At 48.8% G+C, this 22,661-nt stretch overlaps 1 protein-coding gene across 1 annotated transcript; it reads right to left on the bottom strand.

Annotated features, from left to right (window-relative positions):
* Window positions 1–927: 927 nt before the first annotated feature.
* LOC119401316 (kielin/chordin-like protein) lies at window positions 928–15,973 on the bottom strand. The gene is made up of 2 exons (XM_037668011.2): window positions 15,524–15,973; window positions 928–3,041 (listed from the first exon to the last, which is right to left on the bottom strand). Exons 1-2 carry the CDS (start codon window positions 15,801–15,803, stop codon window positions 2,719–2,721), a joined length of 603 nt encoding a protein of 200 aa, XP_037523939.1. The 5' UTR covers window positions 15,804–15,973; the 3' UTR covers window positions 928–2,718.
* Between the last annotated feature and the right edge of the window lie 6,688 nt (window positions 15,974–22,661).

Consider the following 22,661-nt stretch of genomic DNA (forward strand, 5'->3'; position numbering starts at 1 on the left):
TAATCACCGTGCGCGCCGCTTTCAGAGCTTAGCCGAAGAACAGCTGGGATATTTTCTGTCCGCACGTACGTGATGTCAGGTTCGTGCTTTCGTAGCATTGTTGCAGGCAGGAGTGAGCGGAAAGGAGGCGCGAAGTACGCGGCAAGAATAAGACGTTTGCAGTATGTCAGATGTCACATGCAACACAGAAAAATAAGCTTTTGTACTGCGTAACTTCAGTTTTCTTTATCATCGTTTCGTGTGCACAGGAAAGCAGCATTCGCGGCACAAAAAACATTCAGCGAGTAGACGGATCTGCATGGCTGTTTGTTTTACGCACTTTATTTTAAGGCTATTCGATTTCTTTTTCACATGGGGATGAGCACGCATGGCTTCGTCAGTGAAGTATAAGAGCTATACAAACCAGCGGGTTGGAAAAACGCCACCATTTTTTGCTAATTCACAGAAAGAGAAGCGTGAAACGCGAAAGACTTGAAGAAATATATGCCCGGATCAGTTTTCTTCCAACATTGAAGAAAATATTCACGAAGACAATCTCAAATAGGATAAGAGCGTATATATGTGGAAGAGTCTGTTTGCACCTCAACAGCTCGAGGTCACGTGACCTGAGCAGAAAGGCCACGTATGACTTCAATGGTACAGCGGTACGTCACTGTCAACCCTGGATCTGGCAGTATAGTGATTCTGGCAAAGTAATAAGAACCACGGAGTGGCACGGCGTTGGTTACTGGCCCCCCAGTGGCACAGGCAAATCACTGACATGGGCAGAAAGGAACGCCAGGCAGAACCTTGCATTTCATTCAAATGGTAAGGTGATTGTATCACTTCGTACGTGACGTGTCTTCTCAGGTCACGTGACCCCGAAACTGTTGAGATGCACTCTCCCCATGTATGTCGAACAGTGATTGGGTGAACAGGTGTTGGTTGTACAGATTGTCATTTTATTACATTGTGGCATACTTCTTGGGAGTCTTGCCACGATATCCGTGAAGAAAACGTCCCCGTCTCTCGCCCGGCATCCTCCCAGGTCTCGTGGCCGTCCCCGACCTGTGTGCGGTCGTCGCCAGCATTCTCCCCCACATCCGGGCTGCGGTGAGACCCCCCCTAGTGGGAACACAGCGGCGCACGCGTATGCATGTAAGACAACTGTTGAGACATATCACTACCCTGAATGGCCTGCACTCTGCATTACGATCATGACCGCTGTATGGTTACTTCTCTAAGGAAGTTCAACATTGGGTCCGTCCCAAATGATCGACTTCTAAACTTCCTACGCGGTGTGTAAACGGACATCCGAATAGGTGGGATATCTCATAGAGGTGACACGATGAAGGAGGGTTTTGTGTGGTTTCAATGAAACGGCGATAAAGCATGACGGTCGCACGAAACCGCAGTCCATAATATCGTAACTCGGGCTCATGATTGCCGATATTCCATAAAATGTGAGTGGCCACCGAAGTTTTCTCTCATCCGAGGCGTTCGTGAGCGCAACAACTTGCGTGGTTTGCGAATACGTGTAAGTACGCTCTCTTAGTTTGACGGGATCTTGACAGGACACTCGTGTCTCTCCTGAAGCGGATGACTCTAGTCCAGTTCAACACACTGTATACACTTACGTTGGTGAAACTGATTCTGCAGCCCGTCTCAGATACTTAGTTTCTTTTTTTCTTGCGGGAATGGAAGTCTTAACGATTTGGCTATACAACTTCTTCGAGCCGCATTATAGAGGGCGAGTGAAACGAAAATGACGAGCCCCTTCACAGAATTCACGCCTTCAAGGTGCCGACTTATCGCGATAGCGAGGACAAGAATTAGCGCGTTGACGTTGCGTATATAGCTACTGGTCCTCACTACGACCATGGGCTTTCTCGTCCAGCGATATACTTCGGGTCATGCAAAAAGCTGAAGCGTCAGGAGAAGTGTGATGGTACATAAATCACGCCTGTACGGAAAGCTGGCGGATATGATGTAAGAGTTCGTTGCACGTGGCGTGCTCGTGATGGTCAGTGTGATATTCCTTATGGCATACTATCTGAGGAATTCTCTGCAAGTTCTACTCGTTTCGGAAAGCAGCATTACCGTACTATAGAAGGACCTGAATTTAACCTGTTTGGCGTAGGCGTGCGCACGAGGGGGCGTCAAGTCTGCCCCCACATCCTTACTCAGACGGACCTGTCGCGTCATTGGGTATAATGTGCAGGGTTATGGCCATGAAGGTTTTTGACAATAATGGCAACCGAGAAGCCCTGATGTTGCCTTCCACTTCCACCACCTTTATCCTCGGAAAGACCAAGAAGGCAGGCCATTGTGAGAAGCACGTCATGGCTTCATTTTTCACTTTTGCATCCATTGCGCATCTTGTTGTCTTCAGACTCGACCAATAAGAGGACACTGCGGTGAAACATTTCCCCCCTCTAATGCCCTGCGCACGCCTATGCTGTTTGGTACCTATTCGTAGCTGAAAATAGCGCGAAATAAAACGGGACGAGAAAGAGGCATTGCTATTGGAGTCCAGAGTTCGATATCTGCGCATTGCCGCATCACCCGCGGAATGACAAGCAGCGGTCGACTTATGGTGACCCTCGACGACCTTGGGCGGCTCATTCAGCTTCTAGAATATCGGCTGCCGCCTTGGATTTCCAGAAGACGGCTGTGGGTTATGATCGGGGACGGCGTGTCTGGAGACCTCCGGGTGACTCCCTGGACGCCGGCCGGTCCTCAGGGCAGCACCAGGGTGGGCGCTATCCGGCGCACGGTGTGCGTCGGCGGCGGTGGGCGGCGAGGCGAGGAGGAGCCCAGCATGACGGGCCCCGCGCACGGCGTGGCCCTGCACAGCAGCCGGGGGCCGTCGGCGCAGCGGCACTGCATGCAGGGACCCGAGGCCCGAGGCACCAGGTCTCCCAGCGCGAACCGCTGTCCGCCCAGAACGCAACCCTGCTGGTGGTGGCCTTCTCCGTGAAGAGCGGCCTCCACCACGACCGGCTCGGGTCGTATTGGATCGGGCTCTGCTGCTGCAGCCGGCACTGCTTTCTCGGGTGTGGCTGCAAAGAGAGGGGCGACACTTTATTTGCATGTGTACTGTGACCACTGCAAAGGTTTCACCGGTGTGACTCCTCAGCGATGCGCATATGATGCCTGCCAGGCATAGGCGTGCGCAGGGTTTCCCATCAAAAAACATTTTCATCCTTTTTCCAATCCAAAATAAATAAAGTTTTTCCAATCCAATCCAATCCAATCCAATCCAATCCAATCCTCCTCTCTCCTCCCCTTTGTTGGTCGAACCCGAAGACAACGTAGAACGAAACGATGACGTGATTCTCAAATTAGCCTGCCTTTGGTCCCTGGCTTAATCCCAGGAGTAAAGATGGGAAGTAAGCATTTGTTGGAATTCAACACGAGGGCCGCCATTATCGTCAAAAACCTGAGGAGCCATAACCCTGCTCTTTAAACCATGACGGCACCGGTCCGACGGAGTAAAAGTATTGGGTGGACTTTGCGCCCGCCTGTGCTAGCAGGGGCACTTAGCGTCTGAAGCAGCGCATAGAGAGAAGACACACAAGGAAACCTGTCGACAGGTCCTGTATCGTTTCTTCCCTGTGTGTCTAGTCTGCCACCAACTCGACCAACCTTCAAGTTTACGTGTCTAGGTACTGTTGAGCTGGTCAGCCACGCAACCGAGGGAGTAGAAGTCATCAGTAATAGAGACAGAGGGGGCGCCGGATAGTGTGTATATGTGTATGGGGGGGGGGGGGGGGGGAGAGGGAGGCGGTCAAAAAGAATATGTTAGGAATCAGGGCGCCCACCACAAGGCAAACATTGTGGCGGAGGCTCATCGGCGAATACGTGGGAAATATGATGTCGCGGGAAATATGAAGTAACGTGTGCGTTTGGGCCTGGTGGTAGCGGGCGCCATGAAGTGCCGCTTAAAAGCGACAAACCAGAATGAGAATCAGTTTATTCGTGTTAATAAATGATGATAATTACATGATATGTATATGCAGAAGGAGGTCTGCTAGCCAGGAATCGAAATGGCATGGTGACAATTGAGTTACCACGAACAATATGGCGATGTACAGTTAACAATAATAAAAGCTAAAACAACACTTAAGGTCGATTCCACGAAAGGTAAAAAAAACGGTGTATACTTGATGTTTCCGATTTCCCTGATAATTTTGTATGTTGTGCACATATGACTGCACAGCACGAAATCGCAGTTCGTTTTCAAATGAAAAATTTTTCAACACAGGAAAATTATGCAGGCGTCGCCGGTTGACGACAACCATTTTGCGGAGAGTGCGTTTTCCTAAATTCGGCACCATGCTGGCAGCTACTGAAGCTATATATTACAAATATATTTCTTTTTAGCGGAAGTAGAAGTAAAGGGGAAACAGCTGCTATCATTTCATGTAATTCTGAGCAAATTATGTATTTTTAAAAATTCACGAAAAACGCTGCGTTTTTGAAAATCAGTCAAATTTGGGACGCTATGGCTACTTCTGTGAACATCTTAGCCTGTTCATATTTGCAGTATTTATAGGCCTTTATGTGAATAATGAACCTCTGCATTTGTATTTCTGTAATAATTTTCAAAGTAGTAAATTTTCATGCTCGAAACACCAAAAAGGCAAATGTGCCCTTCGATTAAAAAATCTATTATAAAAAAAAAAACAATCTCAATTTTGTTCAAAGTCCCCCAAAATGTTCTTAAAGGACTGCAGAATGATATTATGAAAAAACATGTTGCATCATTTTTATTAGAACAAAAGCAGAAAATGTCAAACATTGTGTTTCCAGAGCGTGGTGGCTACTGCGTAAAGGACATCTCTGAGTAACAAGAAAATACAGTAACACGTCTTTTTCCTTCTCTGAGCTTCGCTAAACAACAGTAATGATCTATTGTTGGAAAGTGGGAACTGTTTTGCAAAGAAAAAGATCGTTCCAATTACATTCGTTCCAAATACATTTGCGTGGTTTGCGACTTCACGCCAATGTTAGATTTCCCCCAGTCAACAGTAGGCACTTTCAGTTGTAGCCTCCTTTTCTTTCATCTATTTCAGTTGAGTATAATTCATATCTTGCATGCTAAAGAACTAGTGATGCAGAACTATCGGTAAATTGACTATCGATAGTATCGATAGTTTCTTTGAAACTATCGATAGTGTAAACAAACTATCGATAGTACTACTATCGATAAACTATCGATAGTCGAATCGGTAGTACCATCGGTAATATTACTAGCGATATTACTGCCACGCGTGTTTATTGCTTTGTTTTGACGTATTCGGGTATTACCCACAGACTGTTAGCAGCGTTCGACGCAGACCGCGCCGTAATGTTTGAGAAGCTTCGCGATTGTTTGACATTTTAAGATTACGCCCCGGACACGAATATTCAAGTTTATCCGAGAGTTTACGCAAGCACCAGCGACAACGCTAGAAGGTTTGATGACTGATGTACAAAAGACGAAGCGTTCTACCAATTACCAGATTACTCGACGGCCGGCGACTGTTCTTGCTCCTATCAGTGCGCAGCGTGTATCGCTTGTATTCTAAGTTTTGATTTTCTAGGCACAAGTGCGACCAAATAAAGAGCTTCGTATTTCCCAGTCTTGCTGCAGCATTCTTCACCGTCACAACCACGTGACAAACTATCCATAGTGGTGCGAATAACGATGCTGGTGCTGGCTGGCCAAATTGCCAAAATATTCGCGATAGCCTACTATCAGCTTCGTTTAATTTATGAGCAAATTTGTGGCGAAAGAAATTATTTGCGCAGTGAAAATGGCGGCATATGTCCATCAATAAATTCATATTTAAAAGCAACCAGTTAGATCCTACAATTACCAAGCTTAGTTCTTGATAATTTTTTTTCCTTTGAAATCATAAAATCCAGTATAAAACTGAAGCCGCGCAGTTCCACCCCACATAACGGCTTCCTTTCCGCTACAGCTGAATAGTTTGACTTTATGATCATGTGTCAGCGAAGCACTCTGGTGAAGAACGCAAGCATGTCAACTTTCTTGCCCTTCAGCCTGCTCCTCCGGCTTCCACTATGTACCACGCGCGCGGGAAACCAAGTTTATTCTGCAATGCGTTCGCGCTGTCGATTTTAAACTATCGATAGTACTTACCATCGATAGCGCTATCGATAGTATCTTTTAACCATCGATAGTTCGATAGTGACTCAGCTATCGATAGTATCGATAGTACCATCGATAGTTCTGCATCACTATAAAGAACGCATTCCCTCCATGCGTCTCTTATGATGTTGTGTTGTGCCAGAATTGAGAGATTGGTATAAAAGGCAAGGTCTCCTCATCAATGGAAATGAATTTCTGTAGAGCGGTCGCCAAGAGGTTTGGTTTTTGTTGGCCCAAATGTGTACGTTGTCAAACCTTATGTGATCAATGCAGAGTTTAAAAAGAATCGATTACGTGAAAATTGGTGGCAGCCGTTCTGACCACGGACAAAACACGTCTTATTTGCATTGCATCTGCTTTGCTTTGCATGTCCTTGTATCTCTTGAAGCAGTGCTGGCAGATCTGGTCTGCCTCTTGAATTGAGCGCGCATCCTACGTCATGACCCTCCGCAAAAGAGACTCGATTCGATATCTTCTACACAACGAAAATTCCGCTGCAGCGGAATTTTCTTTTTGTGCACCATGAGGTAGTCCGTACAAAAAAATCACAGCATATCCACGGAGTGAATGATGATGAGTGAGCGAAGCTGAGGAGGTCCATCGGTAAACCGTGAATCTTGTGTGAATTCTGCCCAGTACATCATCACCGACGTGAGATCGGGCGCGTTTATACTAAAGGTTCGATGAGAGTTATGACGACTTGCAGCTCACTTTAATTTTACATGTACGCTGTGAATTTTCATTGTTTAATCGCGCACAGGAGAAATCGCACACACGCACTACCTTGGAGGTCAAAATCCAGTTCCTATATATACGGGGTGGTCAGTGAACGGTTGTGCAGCGCGAGCGGTCGGTTTTTTCAGTCAAGACGCTGCCGCGACGCTGCCTCGCGACGCTGCCTGCGTCGGCGCCGCTGCGCCGTGAGGCAAGATAGGGGGGAGGAGACCGTAGGAGAGGAGAAAGAGGGGGAAGCGTAGGAGAGGAGAGGGCGATACATATCACGTACTGTCGTAGCGCATTGTCTTTAGGCAGCCTTCATGTGTGCACGCCCCCTCCGTTTTTAAGACTGGTTATGGGAGAGGGGAAGGGGAGGGGCATGGGAGAGGGGAAGTGGAGAGGGAAAGGGGAGAGGGGTAGATGACATGGGGAATGGTGAGGGGGAGCGGAGAGGGAAAGGGGAGAGGGGTAGATGACATGGGGGAATGGTGAGGGGGAGCGGAGAGGAGGTGTGTGGAGAGGGTATGCGCATACGCAGTAAGGGTGGTCACGCCGCACACCACCACCACCACCGGACAGATACTGCCGTTTACTGCCGGCTGCCGGGAGATACGCCGGACAACGGAGACGTGACAAGGTTAGACTAAGAGGAGCTGCGCCCCTAAAACTCGGTCATGGCTATAACGCATACCCATGGCCACCTTCAGAGCGAAGGACAGTGATCGCGCCAAAGTGAAGCACAATTCAGATGCTTAACTTCTATCTCAGGTGATGTTTGGCTGACTGGCACAGCCGTGCTCGTTGCTGTCGTCTGCTCAGGCGGGCGTCTATCGCGCCGCCCTTTGCACCTGTCCGCCTAACGCATGCTACTCCGTTTACACGAAGGCGTGTAGCGCGGGCCACTCGATCCGCACGGTGCGAATCCAGAGACCAGGCGGGAGAGCGACGAGCGGTGAAAAATGTATCGTGTAACCAACGCAATCGACACCCCAGCATTTTCTCGTGCAGAGCGACAAAGCCTGGCAAACCATTATGCCTGCTGTGCCTAGGTTGCACTGCGGTACTCGCCGTTCACCACTCTCGCCATTTGCGATTTCTCACATTCTTACAATGCATGATCGACTCAGCTACACAAATTTCGCGTTTAGCATCGTTGCTTTTATATAAGCGCATATACTGAAAACAAAAATTATCCAGGGGAATGAAAATGTCCGTGCTGCCCGTCGACGCGGAAATAAGTGGTGTCGCAAGTGCATTTAATTGGAACGATCTTTTTCTTTACAAAACAGTTTTAACTTTCCGACAATAGATCATTACTGTTGTTTAGCGAAGCTCAGAGAAGGAAAAAGACGTGTTACTGTATTTTCTTGTTACTAGAGATGTCCTTTACGCAGTAGCCACCACGCTCTGGAAACACAATGTTTGACATTTTCTGCTTTTGTTCTAATAAAAATGATGCAACATGTTTTTTCATAATATCATTCTGCGGTCCTTTGAGAACATTTTGGGGGACTTTGAACAAAATTGAGAATGGGGTTTTTTTATTATAGATTTTTTAATCGAGAAGCATTTTTGTCTTTTTGGTGTTTCGAGCATGAAAATTTACTACTCTGAAATTTATTAGAGAAATACAAATGCAGAGGTTCATTATTCACATAAAGGCCTATAAATACTGCAAATATGAACAGGCTAAGATGTTCACAGAAGTAGCCATAGCGTCCCAAATTTGACTGATTTTCAAAAACGCAGCGTTTTTCGTGAATTTTTAAAAATACATAATTTGCTCAGAATTACATGAAATGATAGCAGCTATTTCCCCTTTACTTCTACTTCCGCTAAAAAGAAATATATTTGTAATATATAGCTTCAGTAGCTGCCAGCATGGTTCCGAATTTACGAAAACGCACTCTTCGTAAAATGGTCGTCGTCAACCGGTGACGCTTGCAGAATTTTCCTGTGTTGAAAAAATTTTTTATTTGAAAACGAACGGCGATTTCGTGCTGTGCAGTCATATGTGCACAACATACAAAATTATCAGGAAAATCGGAAACATCAAGTATACACCGTTTTTTTATCTTTCGTGGAATCGACCTTAAAAAAAATGTATTAAACAACTACAAGACTGTGTGTAAATAAATTTTAGGGAAAACTACAAATGTGCATTTTTTTTCAAAAAGAAGCAAAAATGCCAGAAACAAGATAGAACGACGCAAAGTGATCACGAAAGAACAAAAATTACACCATGCATTTCCCGCTGAAGGGGACCATGAGGCGATGCGAAGCCGGAGCACTTGCACGACCGCGTTCCGTTGGCGTTCTTTGGGTATGCTAGCGACCTCGCGTCGTGGAACGCGAAGAGGAACGCTACGCGCGTCTTGTCTTCCCTCTGTTAATTCTCACAGGGCGAGCGGGGAACGCAGTCGGCAGGCGTGCGAGAGGGGGGCAGCGTAGGAGAGGAGAGAGAGGGGGAGGGGACGCGCATGCGCTGGAGAGAATTTCGGCATGTCTAGCCGTCTAGCACGCGTTTCAGAGGAAGAGTGGAAAGGGGGAGTGGAGAGGGGAAGTGGGGAGGAGAAAGGGAAGTGGAGAGGGTGAGAGGAATGGGGAAGTGGATAGGGGAGGGGAGAGGGTGAGTGGTGAGGGTATGCGCATGCGCAGTAAGGGTGGTCTCGCCGCACACCACCACCACCACCGGATTGAACTCCGCCATAAGATACTTCGCATCTAAAAAAGATACGGTGCACGCAGTACATGAAATTTCGGTCTGATGGGAACAAATCTATGTAAACGCTGTTAACTCGGGTGGTCTGAGCTTATGAGCTGACCTTCCACTGGCTTCGTCCGCGTACATAGCCAAGGTGAAGTGATGACCTGTTATTTCAACAAGTCTCCTGAAACTTGAGGACGCTGTCCAGAGGGACTTACGCAACTATACTCTATGCTACGTTTACATTGTAACTTATAGCCATAGAGTTTCCTAAAATTAACTAGAGGGGACTCTGGCGCTGCGATCGTTCAGCTACCATGAGAATGATGGGTAGTCATGGAGGAAGAAAAAACAAAGGAGGGAGCGTGACGTCACGCGATTGAAGCCCACCGTGTCGGCCCAACACGTGATCAAAACGTCAGAGCGCGTGGGTAGGTTTTAGTACTACCGGTGGAGTTCCGTTTTTGAACGTCCTCTGTGAGCCGGCCGGTCTGCGCCGAACAAGCACGCTTCGATTAAAAGCTACCGGGTGCCATACCCGAAATCTCGGCAAACCTCATTTCTTGCGTGATCTTGACGCAAAAGGTCACGTGTTGGGCCGACACTGCTGGCTTCAAAGAGAGTTGGCTTGCCAAGGTAGGCTGGCTGCGTGACGTAATGCTACCTCCTTTCTTTTTCTTTCCTCCATGTGGGTAGCACACAAATTTGCCTAGTCTTCGTGCTTGCGGCTTCAAACGTACTTGTGGCTTTGTTTATTGCTATGTTTTGGTTTTCTTTCGGATAAAAGAATGGATCGTTGTGAACTTCGTGACCAGATTTGAATTGCTGAGCCTAAAGAAGTTGAAGTGGCGAAGTGAAACTGCTGACTTTCGCTGAACTTCGTTTTTCGACAAAACGGATGCAGCCGACGCGGAGCCAAACGGAGCCGAAAGTACGAAGTTTAGGCAAATTTGTGTACTACCCATCATTCCCATGCTGGCTGAAGCGTCATGCGTTGCAGCTCCCATAGACACTAGCGCCAGAGTTCCCTCTAGTAAGTATTGTAGGAAACTCTATGCTTATAGCAATACATCGTAGCTGCTTAACGGAGCTTAGTTCTTCGTCATTAAAGTCACGTGGTCCGTTCTGCATTTGCCTAAGACGACTCGAAGCCGAAGACCATCGTCGTCTTCTTCTTTTTCTTCTAAGTCGATTGCATTGATCCCTCGTCCCTTGAAAGCTTTCTGCACCCACTGTGGTTTTGCACTGCCTCCGGAATCAGAGGCACTGGAAGCTTTCTGCACTTGACGTAGTTTTGCAGTGACTCCGGGATCGGCCCGCCTTCGACCAAGCGAAGATGCCATGCGATATGACGTCATCATACGACGTCATGTTATCTGATGACATAGTGACGGAATAATTGGGCGACCTGGGACGTCATGATGACGTCATGTGACGAAGTCATCATGTGATGATTTTTTGCATAACTCGCGTTGACGCCGATGCCGCCGACGATCACTTTTCGGGTTTGATGAGGCAGCTTTCGCAGACGGTATTCCTGTATACGTGACCTTTTAGAGACGCGCTCCTTGCCGCTTCGAACAGTACACTAGCGTACGATACTGCACTTGGAGAATCCTTGCGCTTCTCAGATTTACAAAACGATGGGAAAGTTGACAAGGATTCGTGGTAACAAAAGTCAGACGCGCAGCAAAACTTGTGTCCTCTCCGCCTGCCTCTTCTTACAACAGATCACTTGAGCGACGCCTGAAGGTAGCGATGAGGTAAAGGTTGCAATATATTATAATAAAAATGTTGACGTTGCATGTACAGCGTTTACGTTTACATGACAAGTGTTCGCAGAGGATTGCTACGCGGTTGCTTTGAATATCAACCGTGCATTTTTTGTTTCTTTTAGTGCGCTCCTCAGGAGCTCTTCTCATTTCGCGATGAGGAAGACACGAAAGTGGCACATGTTTAGACTTTGACACTGTATGGCATTACTCACCAGCGGTTATATGACCCGAAGGTCGAGGGATCGAATCCCGCCGCAGTGCCCGCATTTCAATGGAGGCGAAATTCTAAAGGCCCGTGCGCTTAAATTTAGTTGCCCCTTAAAGAATTCCCCCAGGTGGTCGAAATTTCCGGAGCCCTCCACTGCGTCGTCCTTCATAATTATATCGTGGTTATGGAACGTAAAACCGGAACAATTATTATATATTATTGCTTCATATCACATCATAAACTCGTGGGAGGAATGAAGTTGTACAGCGCAGAAAGAAGCGATGAACCGAATTTCACAGACAACTAATGCATATCTATCGAATCTCTTCGAGGTTAGCTGGGTTACATTTTCGAGATTGAATGACAGCTTCTTTCCGCAGAAATTAGCAGGCGGTCGTAACTCTTTCCTCAAAAGCCTGCGATGGGCACGGCATACAGCAGCCTCCATATCTAGCTGTTAAGAAAAAAGTTACCCTGGATTACAGTAATCCCTAATGCGAAATTTGACCACAGCTCTGCTCTTGTTTTCCGGGTTTCCGAATCCCAATGACATGACTTGTGTGCGCTTCCATACAGGTAATATACTCATAAAATTACTGGACACGATAATAAGAGAACGACCGTCGGTGTAATCGTTGACTGTTTAAAAATAGATACTGGATAGCGCAACCTCAGCGCAGGACAAAGAAGGAATACCGACCCACAGGACAAGTGCTTCTTCATCGATTTTGAACACTATACAAAAATTATGTTGAGGCTTTAAAAAGAGCATACGATAATTACGTACACAGTGAGGAGCGAAAGGCGTTATCGGTGCGCGAACGTACGTTAGCCCCAGTGGTATGTCTTTTCATCGCGTTATCCGAAGGTCGTAGGTTCGGTCCCTACCAGCGGCAAGTTGTCTCTTCGTCCACTTTAATTTCTTCACATTTATATAGTCATTGCTGCAATACAGTTGCAAGACTGCAAATGACGTTCCCTACACCTTGGCTTCATTGTCTTTTGGTTTTCACTAAAGGTTTTTTTTTTTTTGTCTAACAAAGAAAAACGATCGAGCCCTTGAATTTCTCTTCTTTCGTTTTCGTTGAAAGGTTTCAATGCGCGCGCCGGCTACGCAGGGAAAAAGTTCCTCCGAGATGCATAAAAAAATAGAGGGAGCTTAGAGATGCACCTCGATGTGTGCGCCCCCCTTAGGGTGTTGCCATTCTTTGAAGGGGCTAATGCCGCCACGACGCCATTTTTTGCCCCGCGTCTCGTGCCTCTCAGCGCAGCTGCCGTAGAGGGGTGAGACGCCGGTAAGAAGCCGTGGGCTAAAATATGGCAGCCGCGCCGCAGTAGACGCCGCAGATGTCCTCACCCTGGACAAAACGCGCAAGAAAACGCGCATCAAGGCACCCTAGAGATGCACGGAGGGCAGGGCCATCTGGTGGTATCGGAAGAAGCCGAAATGCCACACACTGATTACGGAACGCGCATGCGACGCGGCACGCGAGCGACGCGAGGCGTTCCTCCTCAACCTTTGATTGCTTCGATCTTTCACTGTGCTCGTTCGCTCGGTTACGGCGGGGCACGCCGACACTCAACGCAGGAGCGGGCGCCTAGAGGCTCGTTCACACTTGCGACTATAGCACCGGTCGCGTGACCAAGTTAGTCGCATATGTCCACCTTGGTCGAAAAGCGACTGCTTTGTCTCGGTCGCTCGCTGCTCGAATTTTCAGTCGCGCGAGTGCGGTCGCAAGTCTGTGAACCAATCAGATGAGCCGGAACAGGACGTCAGCTTATTCTACGGGGCAATGGCAGTAGTTACCGTGCGGACAGACCTGATTATTTTGTTCTGTTCTTTTGACCTGTTCTTCTGGGCAGACCTGAATTCTGTGCGGCGGCGGGTATATAGGTCGCACTAGCAGGTATCAATAGCCTTGAGTATCTCTTTAGCCGCAAGTCGCAAACGGTCGCGCGACCGATGCTAGTCGCACGTGTGAATTAGGCTTTTGGAGCTGCTTTCTAAGATTGCAATGTGTGAAAGGCAGCGCGTCCCTCCCGGAAGAAGCGCGGAAGGGACGTCCGAGCCGGGCTAAATTACGTTTCACGTGTGATTTGCACATTTCGTTTTGTATGTGAGAACTCGGCTTAGCGTAACACCCCTTCGCAACATTGAACGGCGAACGGTAAACGGCGAGCGGTACTCTCCTTGCATACCGTATTTACTCATGTACTGCGAACACTGGTTAGCACTGGCTGTAGATATCCGTTAGTGATGGCTAAATTATGGCTAATGTCAGTGTTGTCACATGTTTGCTAAATAATGTCTACTATTGACTCAATAATGGTAAAGGTCGGCTAATCTTGGCTATTCGTTCTTATAACAGCGACATTTGTGTTCATTTAATTGAAATCCGATGATGGTCTCAGACATACATTGATAGCAACCTGTGATGGTTCTACTTTTTTTTTTTTGCTTAGCTTCCCTGCGTGGAGGGAGCCTCATCATCTCAGCAGGCATTTCATAAAGTTGTTCTCTCTCTTTCTTAGCCGGGGGATCTACGCGCACTCTTCTGATACAGATGCATTCACAGGTCAGCTAGATCACCTTCTCGTATAAGATAGGTGCTGTGCCGTTTTCAGCTCTGGTAAATTCACTTCGAGGCCCTTGAAGGCACCACAACGGAGGATAAGCAAATATACAGTAAACTCTCACTTGTACGAACATCGGTTTAACGAATATTTCAGAATAACGAACTTTTAGAAAATCCCCGGCGATTTTCTTATGCATTCTATGCAAAAATCTTTCAGTTAAACGAATTTCAGAATAGTGAATTTTTCAGATGAACGAACTTGATCCGCGGACCCAGGCTCATTTTTTAAATCAGTTCAACAAAGTTTTGTGCACTGCAGCACTGGCATAGCCGATGCAAGCCGCCACTAAATCGCCCATCCATCGGCGGCGGCACGACATCGCTTGTGCATGCAGCGCCGCCGAGGCAAAGCGGCCATGCGGGTGACAAAAACGAGCCACGTGCGCATCAGTTCGCCCCTTCTTTTTTTGTCTGTCTCATCGGCATCATCGGTATTGTGCGGCCATCTTCATTTCGGGAAACAACAGCGCATTTCACGCGCCGTGCGCCCACTTTCGTAATGAGTTCGACGAAAGTTGCGAGACTTCGTGTCTCAGCAACAAGCTGTGCCAGAGGCAGTGCACAGAAACGTAGACTCTCTGGAAAGCTTTGTCTCTTCTTGCGCTTTAAGGGCACGAGTCGAAATGAAAATTACAGATTTCTTTTAAAAATAAATTGCATTTCACTCTTTTGACTCTAATGTCTGTTGTGCCCAATGCTGTTCCATATTCTAGTGAATATTCAGTTTAGTGACCTTTCAGTTAAGTGAACTATTTCCTTGGGTCCCTTGAAGTTCACTCAACTGAGAGTTCACTGTATATACTTGTATTACTTTAGCACAACTCAGTATGAGCTTGAAGGAAAGGGACCGCGGCCAAAAAAAAGAAAGGCCCTGCAGCGCATTTCAAGCTCATAAAAGGAGGGATTGTCAGTCTATTCTTTAAAGATGCCCTGATGAAGTCGTGCCATCGCGATATGTTCACTAGTTCGCGCATAGAGCAAATGTCTGTGTAGTGGTCTCTGTTCCGGATAAGTTAGGTGGGCTTTGCAATCTGACAAACCCTAAGAGAGACATGCAACCCGTGTGTGGGAACAGACATTCGAATAGCTTTGTTGAGTGAACCGCCACGGTGGTCTAGTGGTTATGGTGCTCGACTTCTGACCCGCAGGTCGCGGGACCGAATCCCGGCCGTGGCAGCCGCATTTCTATGGAGGCGAAACGCTGGAGGCTCGTGTGCTTAGATTTTGGTGCACGTTAAAGAACAGCAGGTGGTCAAGATATCCGGAGCCCTCGACAACGGCGTGCCTCATAATCATATCGTGGTTTTGGGACGTAAAACCCAAACAATTATTATTACTCACTGGTGTCACTGCATTCGAGAGCCGGGCAGCAGACTCCGGGCATCCGACGCTCGGTGCATCCCGGCCGTGTTTGGTTGGGACATCTCTCCTGCCAGCAGATCACCTGCGCCGCGAAGCAGAGGCATCGCTCGCACGGGTCCGAGCGGGGCACGCGGGCCCCGTGTCCGAACAGCTTGGCGCCCAGTTGGCATCCGGCCGACGGGGGATCCTCCCTCTCGCGCACAGCTGCCTTCGCCGCGAGGAGCAGGGAGCAGAGCAGCAGCAACGGTAGCCGTTCCATCGCCAACTGGATGAGCCAGCGGCCAACGGGCCTTGAGCTGTCTGCCGCCCCAAGACGTGGCCGCACCTTGACCTCTGTCTCTCGCGGAGATCGGCGACGTCAGTGGACTGGGACAGCTGCGGGGACAACCTCTCGCCGCCGCCGTGGCGGCCTTGAATGTGACTAGCAGTGCAGTCTCGCCGCCGCCGCCGCCGCTTCTTCTGCTGCTTCTGCTGCTACCTTAGCGGACCGTGCCCTTCCGGGTGGAATGGGCGCGGCAGGCGACGGCCGCTGTCCTGCCGTGCAGATTCTCGGTCGCCGATGATGCGTGGCCGGCACGTTTACGGAGGCCACCTCCTCGCCTCTAGAAAACCAGTTCTAGCCTTTCTGGACCACCGCGCCATTCATGTGTTTGGTTGAGGCCCCGCAATTACACTGCGCGCGCATACACACTTTGTGCAAAAAAGGGTCCCGAGTACAGCCGCAATGAGATCAACGGCCCGGAGCTGCAGTGTCCACCCTTCGGCAAGGAGAACCCCCGCAATCGCGCAAAAAGAAAAAAAGCCTAATGGTTATACCCCGGCGGCCGGACTTCCTGGCTCGAGGCTGTAGATGGTGCTCATAAGACGTCGTGCCGCCCATGCGGGATTTCCCGGCGGCCGACCGCGCGCAGAAGCACTTCCACGCCTCTACAAAGTGCTCGGAGCATTGTCTCGAAGCTACAAAGTTCCAAATGGATGTTAAGATGGGCCGCCACAGGGCCACGTGGAATCTCCCCAAACGAGGACCGCCCCTGTGGTCTGGCTTCCTTCTCGACCTCTCTTCACGACTCGGCGTTATTTTCACGTGGTCCTCCATTTCTCACCACTCGGAGGCAATGAGTAACGGTGCTAAAGTTCTTTTTTTTTTTCTTCAGAAAAAGAAGATCCAGACTCGCTCCACATGTCTGGAGGCCCTCTAACCTCCTCGCGGGCCGCGCATGCGCTGTCAAGCGTGCGAGCATGAGAGCGGCTGTGGTGGTGGTGCCGACAACGTCGATGCATTTCGATCGTCCATGTAACATAAAACTAGAACAGTTATCATAGTTATTATAGGAACACGCGTATATCTTTAAAAACATAGCGACGTTCCGATGTAGTAGCGTAACAATGCCCAAGGCGACTTACTACTTTGATGTAGTCATTCGGTGTGGTGCTGGTGGTGCATCAGGTGGCGTACGTAGCCGGCAATTATTCCGGATCTCGTGCATTGTTGGCATGGCTGTGTTACCACCATTAACGTTTCTTCCCCTCAACCATGTCGGCACCGCTCAACCATGCGTGGTATATGCGGTAGGTACCGGGTTCAATTCCCAGTGCCGACCAGAAAACCACCGGTTTTCTCCAAGGGGTAGAGGAGGACACCGACCCGGAGCTCGGTTGTTTATGGTTACTCATCCCGAAAGGGTTCGTAAAGGCCCTGGGTGCACCTTAACCCACCACAGCCTCGGTGATGATTGTTGAGCATCCGCCGCTGCTGTGGGAGGCAGGGACTTGCTGCCGCCGGGTTCCTATACTGTAGAATAGGTATCCCGGCAAGGTGCTCCGCAACGAGACCCACATTGTGGGAAATCGGCGGCATGGTACCGCCAGACCTAAATATAAGGTCATCCTCTCCTCTTTTTAATTTATATGCCTATTCTTCACAGGTTACGCTATGTTTTCCCGTTAAGAAACATTGTTAACATTATATTATTCTTTCGTATATGCGTTCACCCATTACATATGCTATAAACGAAAGAGGTAGGATTGATCGAGGGCTAGCTCGTTTCTTTTTTTAGACACAACCTAATGAAATCGACAGACAAGTGAAGCTATATAAGGAAGGGTTTAGGGGACATCGCTTGTATGTTGTATAGTATACTAATTATGACACAAATGGATAAGAATTCCTATGTCATAATTACTATGCTACAGTTAAAACATGCAGGTGCGTCTGGTTAACCTCCCTGCCTCTTCTTGCCTCTCTCTAAAACATACAAGTAATGCCACCTATACCTTCCTTAGCTGCATTTGTCTGTTCGTTTCACCAGGTTGAACATATGCTATAGCAATTTACGGATTAACCTACCCGACAACGCTTCGACTGATTGAACTAAAACACTATGTGTCAGTCATAACACTATGTTCAGAGCTGGGATACAAACCTTCGCTGCTCATGTGTTAAATAGGGCTGCTATGCGCAGAGAATTTCGGTTCCACGTTATGTGCACAGGAATCGTCGGTCCTGCCGAGTTTATCGAACCCTCTGGATCTCCGGCGAATGACTAGCTGTTCGAGACGAGTCTGATTACAGGTCGGTTCGGAGGCACCAATCATTGCCGGGGAAACACAGAATGTGCCAGGTGATGAAGCAAGTACAGAGGTCGCGCCAGTCGGAAGCCATGCATCTTCGTCATTCGTAGATCCCACGGTCAACAGTAACACCGTCGCGCAATTTACATTTGCAGTGCAGCGAGAGCTACCTGCAGAGGTGTGCAAAGGCACCGCGTATTCCGAGACGGAATTTAGTCCTGCAGCGTTTCCCGACGGCGGTCGTATTACAGAGGTTGCACGTTACATTGCGGGCGCACTCGTGCCGATTACATGGCGTGCTGAGGTCTGCTCCGAGTGCTCCTCTCAGAGGACCGCATACTGCTGCCGCGGGTCGCGGACAGAGGCCACCTGCGCACTGGCTGCTCTGATGGGCTGAGAAAGCTTGTACCACTAAGAAACAAGTGTACTAAGATACAACATTACGTCACGCAGTCAGCCTTTGCAAATGACCTCTTCGTGAAGCCTTCGAACTCTTCGTGAAGGGAAACCTAGAGTCACTGTAATTGGCTCCTTCAGAAGCACATAGCTTGCCCTAGAAATACTGGAGCTCGTCCAATAGTTACACTAACTTACCCTGGAATTACTGTAGCTTACACTAATTTACCCTAGAGTTACTGTATGTAACTCCATTTGGGCGACACATAGTAGCTCTGCAGATGGGTCTTGCGGAATGCCGCAAGGTGGCGGAAGGGTTAAGAAAGGGAAGTTAGCGACCACCCGCTTGTAGCATGAAGCCACTAGGAAATGCACACGTATTTCTCAGAAACTTCCGAATGCTTCTTAGTTGCCGAAAATTTCGTTCTGGTCCGGGAATCCGGAACCCTTCAGTCACCTTTCCGCTGGACCGATTAGCAGCATTCTGTGGCCATGCGCTTCGATTTGTCGACTAATTCGCCCTCACGCTGTCAATTTCTAGCTTCGTAGTTAGCTCAGTTAGCAGCGCGGCCGCCTCAGGAGGGCGTTGGTGCCGGGTTCGATCCCTTGACCACAGCGAATTTTTCTTCAACCTCTTTGTTGAAGCTCTTGCTTCCTGAGAAATCCCTGTGGATTTCCTTGTTGATTCGTGCTACAAACGGGTGGTTGTCTACGTACTCTTCTTATACAGCAGCGCTAAGGCAAGCTAGCGGCCGTGGAAGCCGGGCAGGGAATGCACGCAGCGCAAGGCACCAAGTAAAAACGCTTTCCCGCCAACTGCTCCCTCGCCGTCATACGCTGCATGAACGGAGTTCCACGGCGTGTCCTTATCTGCCTCGAGCTTGATGCGTCCTTCCACACGACGTGTCCTGACGCCGCCCACACGCAGCGTCAGACAGCGAGGCGCGCCGACGACCTCGGCATGTTTGACGTCGCCGAGCGTCGTTTCGCAGAAGTTTCGCTGGCGCTGGGACACAATGAAATCGAGACGCTGTCAGCGGCGACCTGCGGAGCAGCTATCAGGAGAAAGCGCGGCAGCAGCTGCGTGATGCTCACGAGGATACAGCGGCGTACGAGGAAAGCAGCGCTTGCTCACTTTTGACAAGTGTCGCGTCCATGGAGTTGCGGTGTGAATACCGGCAGACAACCGCGTCGTTGCATCACGCTCTGCGCGCGCTCTGCTATACGTTTCGTAAGGGATGTGTATTAGAGCACTGCACGGGCTCGGGCCTACCCGAAAACCCGGGCCCGGCCCGGCCCGGCCCGTGGGCCGGGCCGGGTAAAGTAGTTTTAACGGCGGGCCCGGGCCGGGCTCGGGCCGGGCTCGGGCCTGAAGCTCCGGGCTTAGGGCCGGGCCCGGGTTTCAGGTGGCGGGCTCGGGTCGGGCCGGGCTTGGACTTCCCTCAGTTCTTATTTTATCCCAAGGGAACGATGTTTTTACGTGTGCCACGCTATTTAGAGAAGTTTTCTGAGGGACAAATACAGAACTTCGTTCGCTTATTGCACGGAGCTACGTGACTGATGTGAAACGAACTAGCTAAACGTAGATAGACCAGACGCTTATACAGTTAACATCTCACTGATATGTGCTTTATTTGCATTGGTTATTTTGTAATCGCAGTACTAAATGTAATAAATTAATTTACACCTATAACTTATCATTGCAAAAGTGATCACAGAGCTGCAGAGCTGGAAACGTTCTTGGATGTTTCAGCCGTCTGCGCGGAGTCTCGTTACATAGAGTCTCTATCGAGAAACGTCCTCTTTCCGTGGCTCCCTCACGGCTTCCAGTGGTCATGCGACGCGACATGCACATGCACAGCCTGCTTTGTGTGCCCACATTGCTGACGTCCAGGGTTTCGTCTTGTTCCCCTATATGGTGTGAGAGCTACATAATACTGCAGCAACAGCATTGGAATCTGCAGGAATAGCATAGGTTCATTAAACAAGGTGTGGGCAAAGTGATATTCACTGGACGAAATATCTGGCTTAAAAAAAGGAAAAAATGCCAGGCCTGCGCGGAGCGCGCAGCATGCACAGTCACAGCGAGAACTCTCGCCACTTAGAAGGTTCTTACACAAGGTTACGATGTAGAATTCCACAACTGAATTACTACTTCCATAAAGCTGGACTTAAGGCATCCTCGTTATGCATGTTTTGCAACGAAATCGAAACAGTAGAGCATTTCTTTTTATTTTGTCGCCGCTATTCTAATCAGAGAAAAAGATACGTTGTAGCTCTAAGTGAAGTTCGTGTTGCCCCTTTCTCCGGTGTGAACCGAGAAAGCCGGCTCTCTTATGTCGCTGATGAGAGGAGGCTTAGACTGGGTAAATGCAGTTCGTTTATACCGATGCGCACTCGGCGCGTTCCGAAATAGGGAACCCAAGCTCAAGTTTGCGGCGCGACGACAGCGCCGCGCCAGCCGCGCTGCGGCTCTGTCGGACAACACTGAACCGTCGCGCGGCCGACTCAGCCCCTTTCACGTACAGCAGGGTTGCCGTTGGTGGCTACTTTGCGCCAAATTGGCTACCTTACGACCCAGTCTGGCGACAAAAATTTCAGGTTGGCGCCATGGCTACTTTCTGGCTACTTTGAACCTCTATTTTAGCGCATTCAGTAGCCATTTTTCTCATTATCTGCAGATAAAATACAAAGCAAGCCTGACGACTACCCTTTGTTTCCAAGCTTTTCTGACGCGTCAGCCAGTGTAAGCGCGTGTCCTAGCCCCGCCATGAGTCTGGTGCTCATCGAGGCACCTGAACGCAACGCGCGGTGCGCCTGCCGAGACGGAATGATGAAGTTCTTGTTCGCCCAGTCAATGTCTCACACCCACTATGGGGGATAGGCCGAATTCGGTGGTTTTATGAATTTAAATAAAAATTAAGAAATTGGAAATATAACTTACAAATAAATTAAAGATGAAATTTAAGTACGCCTTTTGGCTAAGATCAAACTGACGAAGTTGAGGGCATGTTGGCAAACGCGTGCCTAGCACGCTGTTCACGCTGCCCGCCATCGATGCTGACGCTACGAGCCAGTTTTGTAGTGCTGATGCACGGCGCGTGTTTTCGGGTGAACTTGACAGACACAGAGATCCGCTACAAAATGATGCTGGACCGGACATCTTCAAGCGGATATCGCTACTTGAAGCTGGTCGTGCTTGAAGTCGGAGACTTCAAGCACAACCTTCTTCTACCATTAGTATTCCTACTAACTGGTTGGCTGGAATGTTTCAATCTTACTGTCTCTCTGGCAATTACTATATCTATTCTATATAAAATGTATACAGGTGCACGGAACTTATAATATGTTCATTTATTTGCAACTTGCTTACAGCTTGAAGACCAAGCATGAAGGAGAAAATAACTGTGCTCGTATGCTATTTTATTGCTGACACAAAATGGTATTATATATTGTTCAATGATAAAACCTATTTTCATAATACCGCTTTTCTGCCATTTGGCTACAAGTTTGGCGATAAGATTAAAAGACCTGGCTACTTTGGCTACTTTTAGCTTAAATTCTGGCTCCTTTTCAAATCTACCCAACGGCAACCCTGACGTACAGTGTCTTTCACGGTAGCGGTAGCGCACGTGTGCTCGCGTTCTTCTCTCGGTGCGGGTAACTGTGGGGCCGTCAGCTCGGCACGTTGAACCCAGAGGCTTGCTGTGCGAAGCTGCGCATTTCCACGATGGCAGAAGCGACCCCGCGGAAGCGCAAGCGTGGTCCGAAGTATTGCGGTTTAGTGGCCAGCCACAACAGTGCAGACAAGGCACACGATTCACGTGTTAAAATGTATCGGTTCCCGGGCGTGTCGCACGAGAAATAAAGGCGGCAAGCGTGGATAGCTGACAGCGCTGTCTCGCCTTCTATTTTGGCTGTCTGAGTTCATCGCTTTCGTTCGTTCCGACTACCTGAATCGGTAAGTAACGGGGCGCATGCACGCAGTGACTACAGTAATGATTACTCGCTGGCTTCTCGCATTGTTAAAGTCCAGTTACGGTTGTAGGTGAAGCAACTTTGTGTTTTGATTCCCCGTGCTCGTGAGACCTACCCGTCGTTGTTGAACGTTCACATTCGCGTTATACCGTTAGCGTTGCGCGGTTGGTTG

The sequence above is a fragment of the Rhipicephalus sanguineus genome, chromosome 8, assembly GCF_013339695.2.
Source record: "Rhipicephalus sanguineus isolate Rsan-2018 chromosome 8, BIME_Rsan_1.4, whole genome shotgun sequence".
Taxonomy (NCBI): Eukaryota; Metazoa; Arthropoda; class Arachnida; order Ixodida; family Ixodidae; genus Rhipicephalus; species Rhipicephalus sanguineus.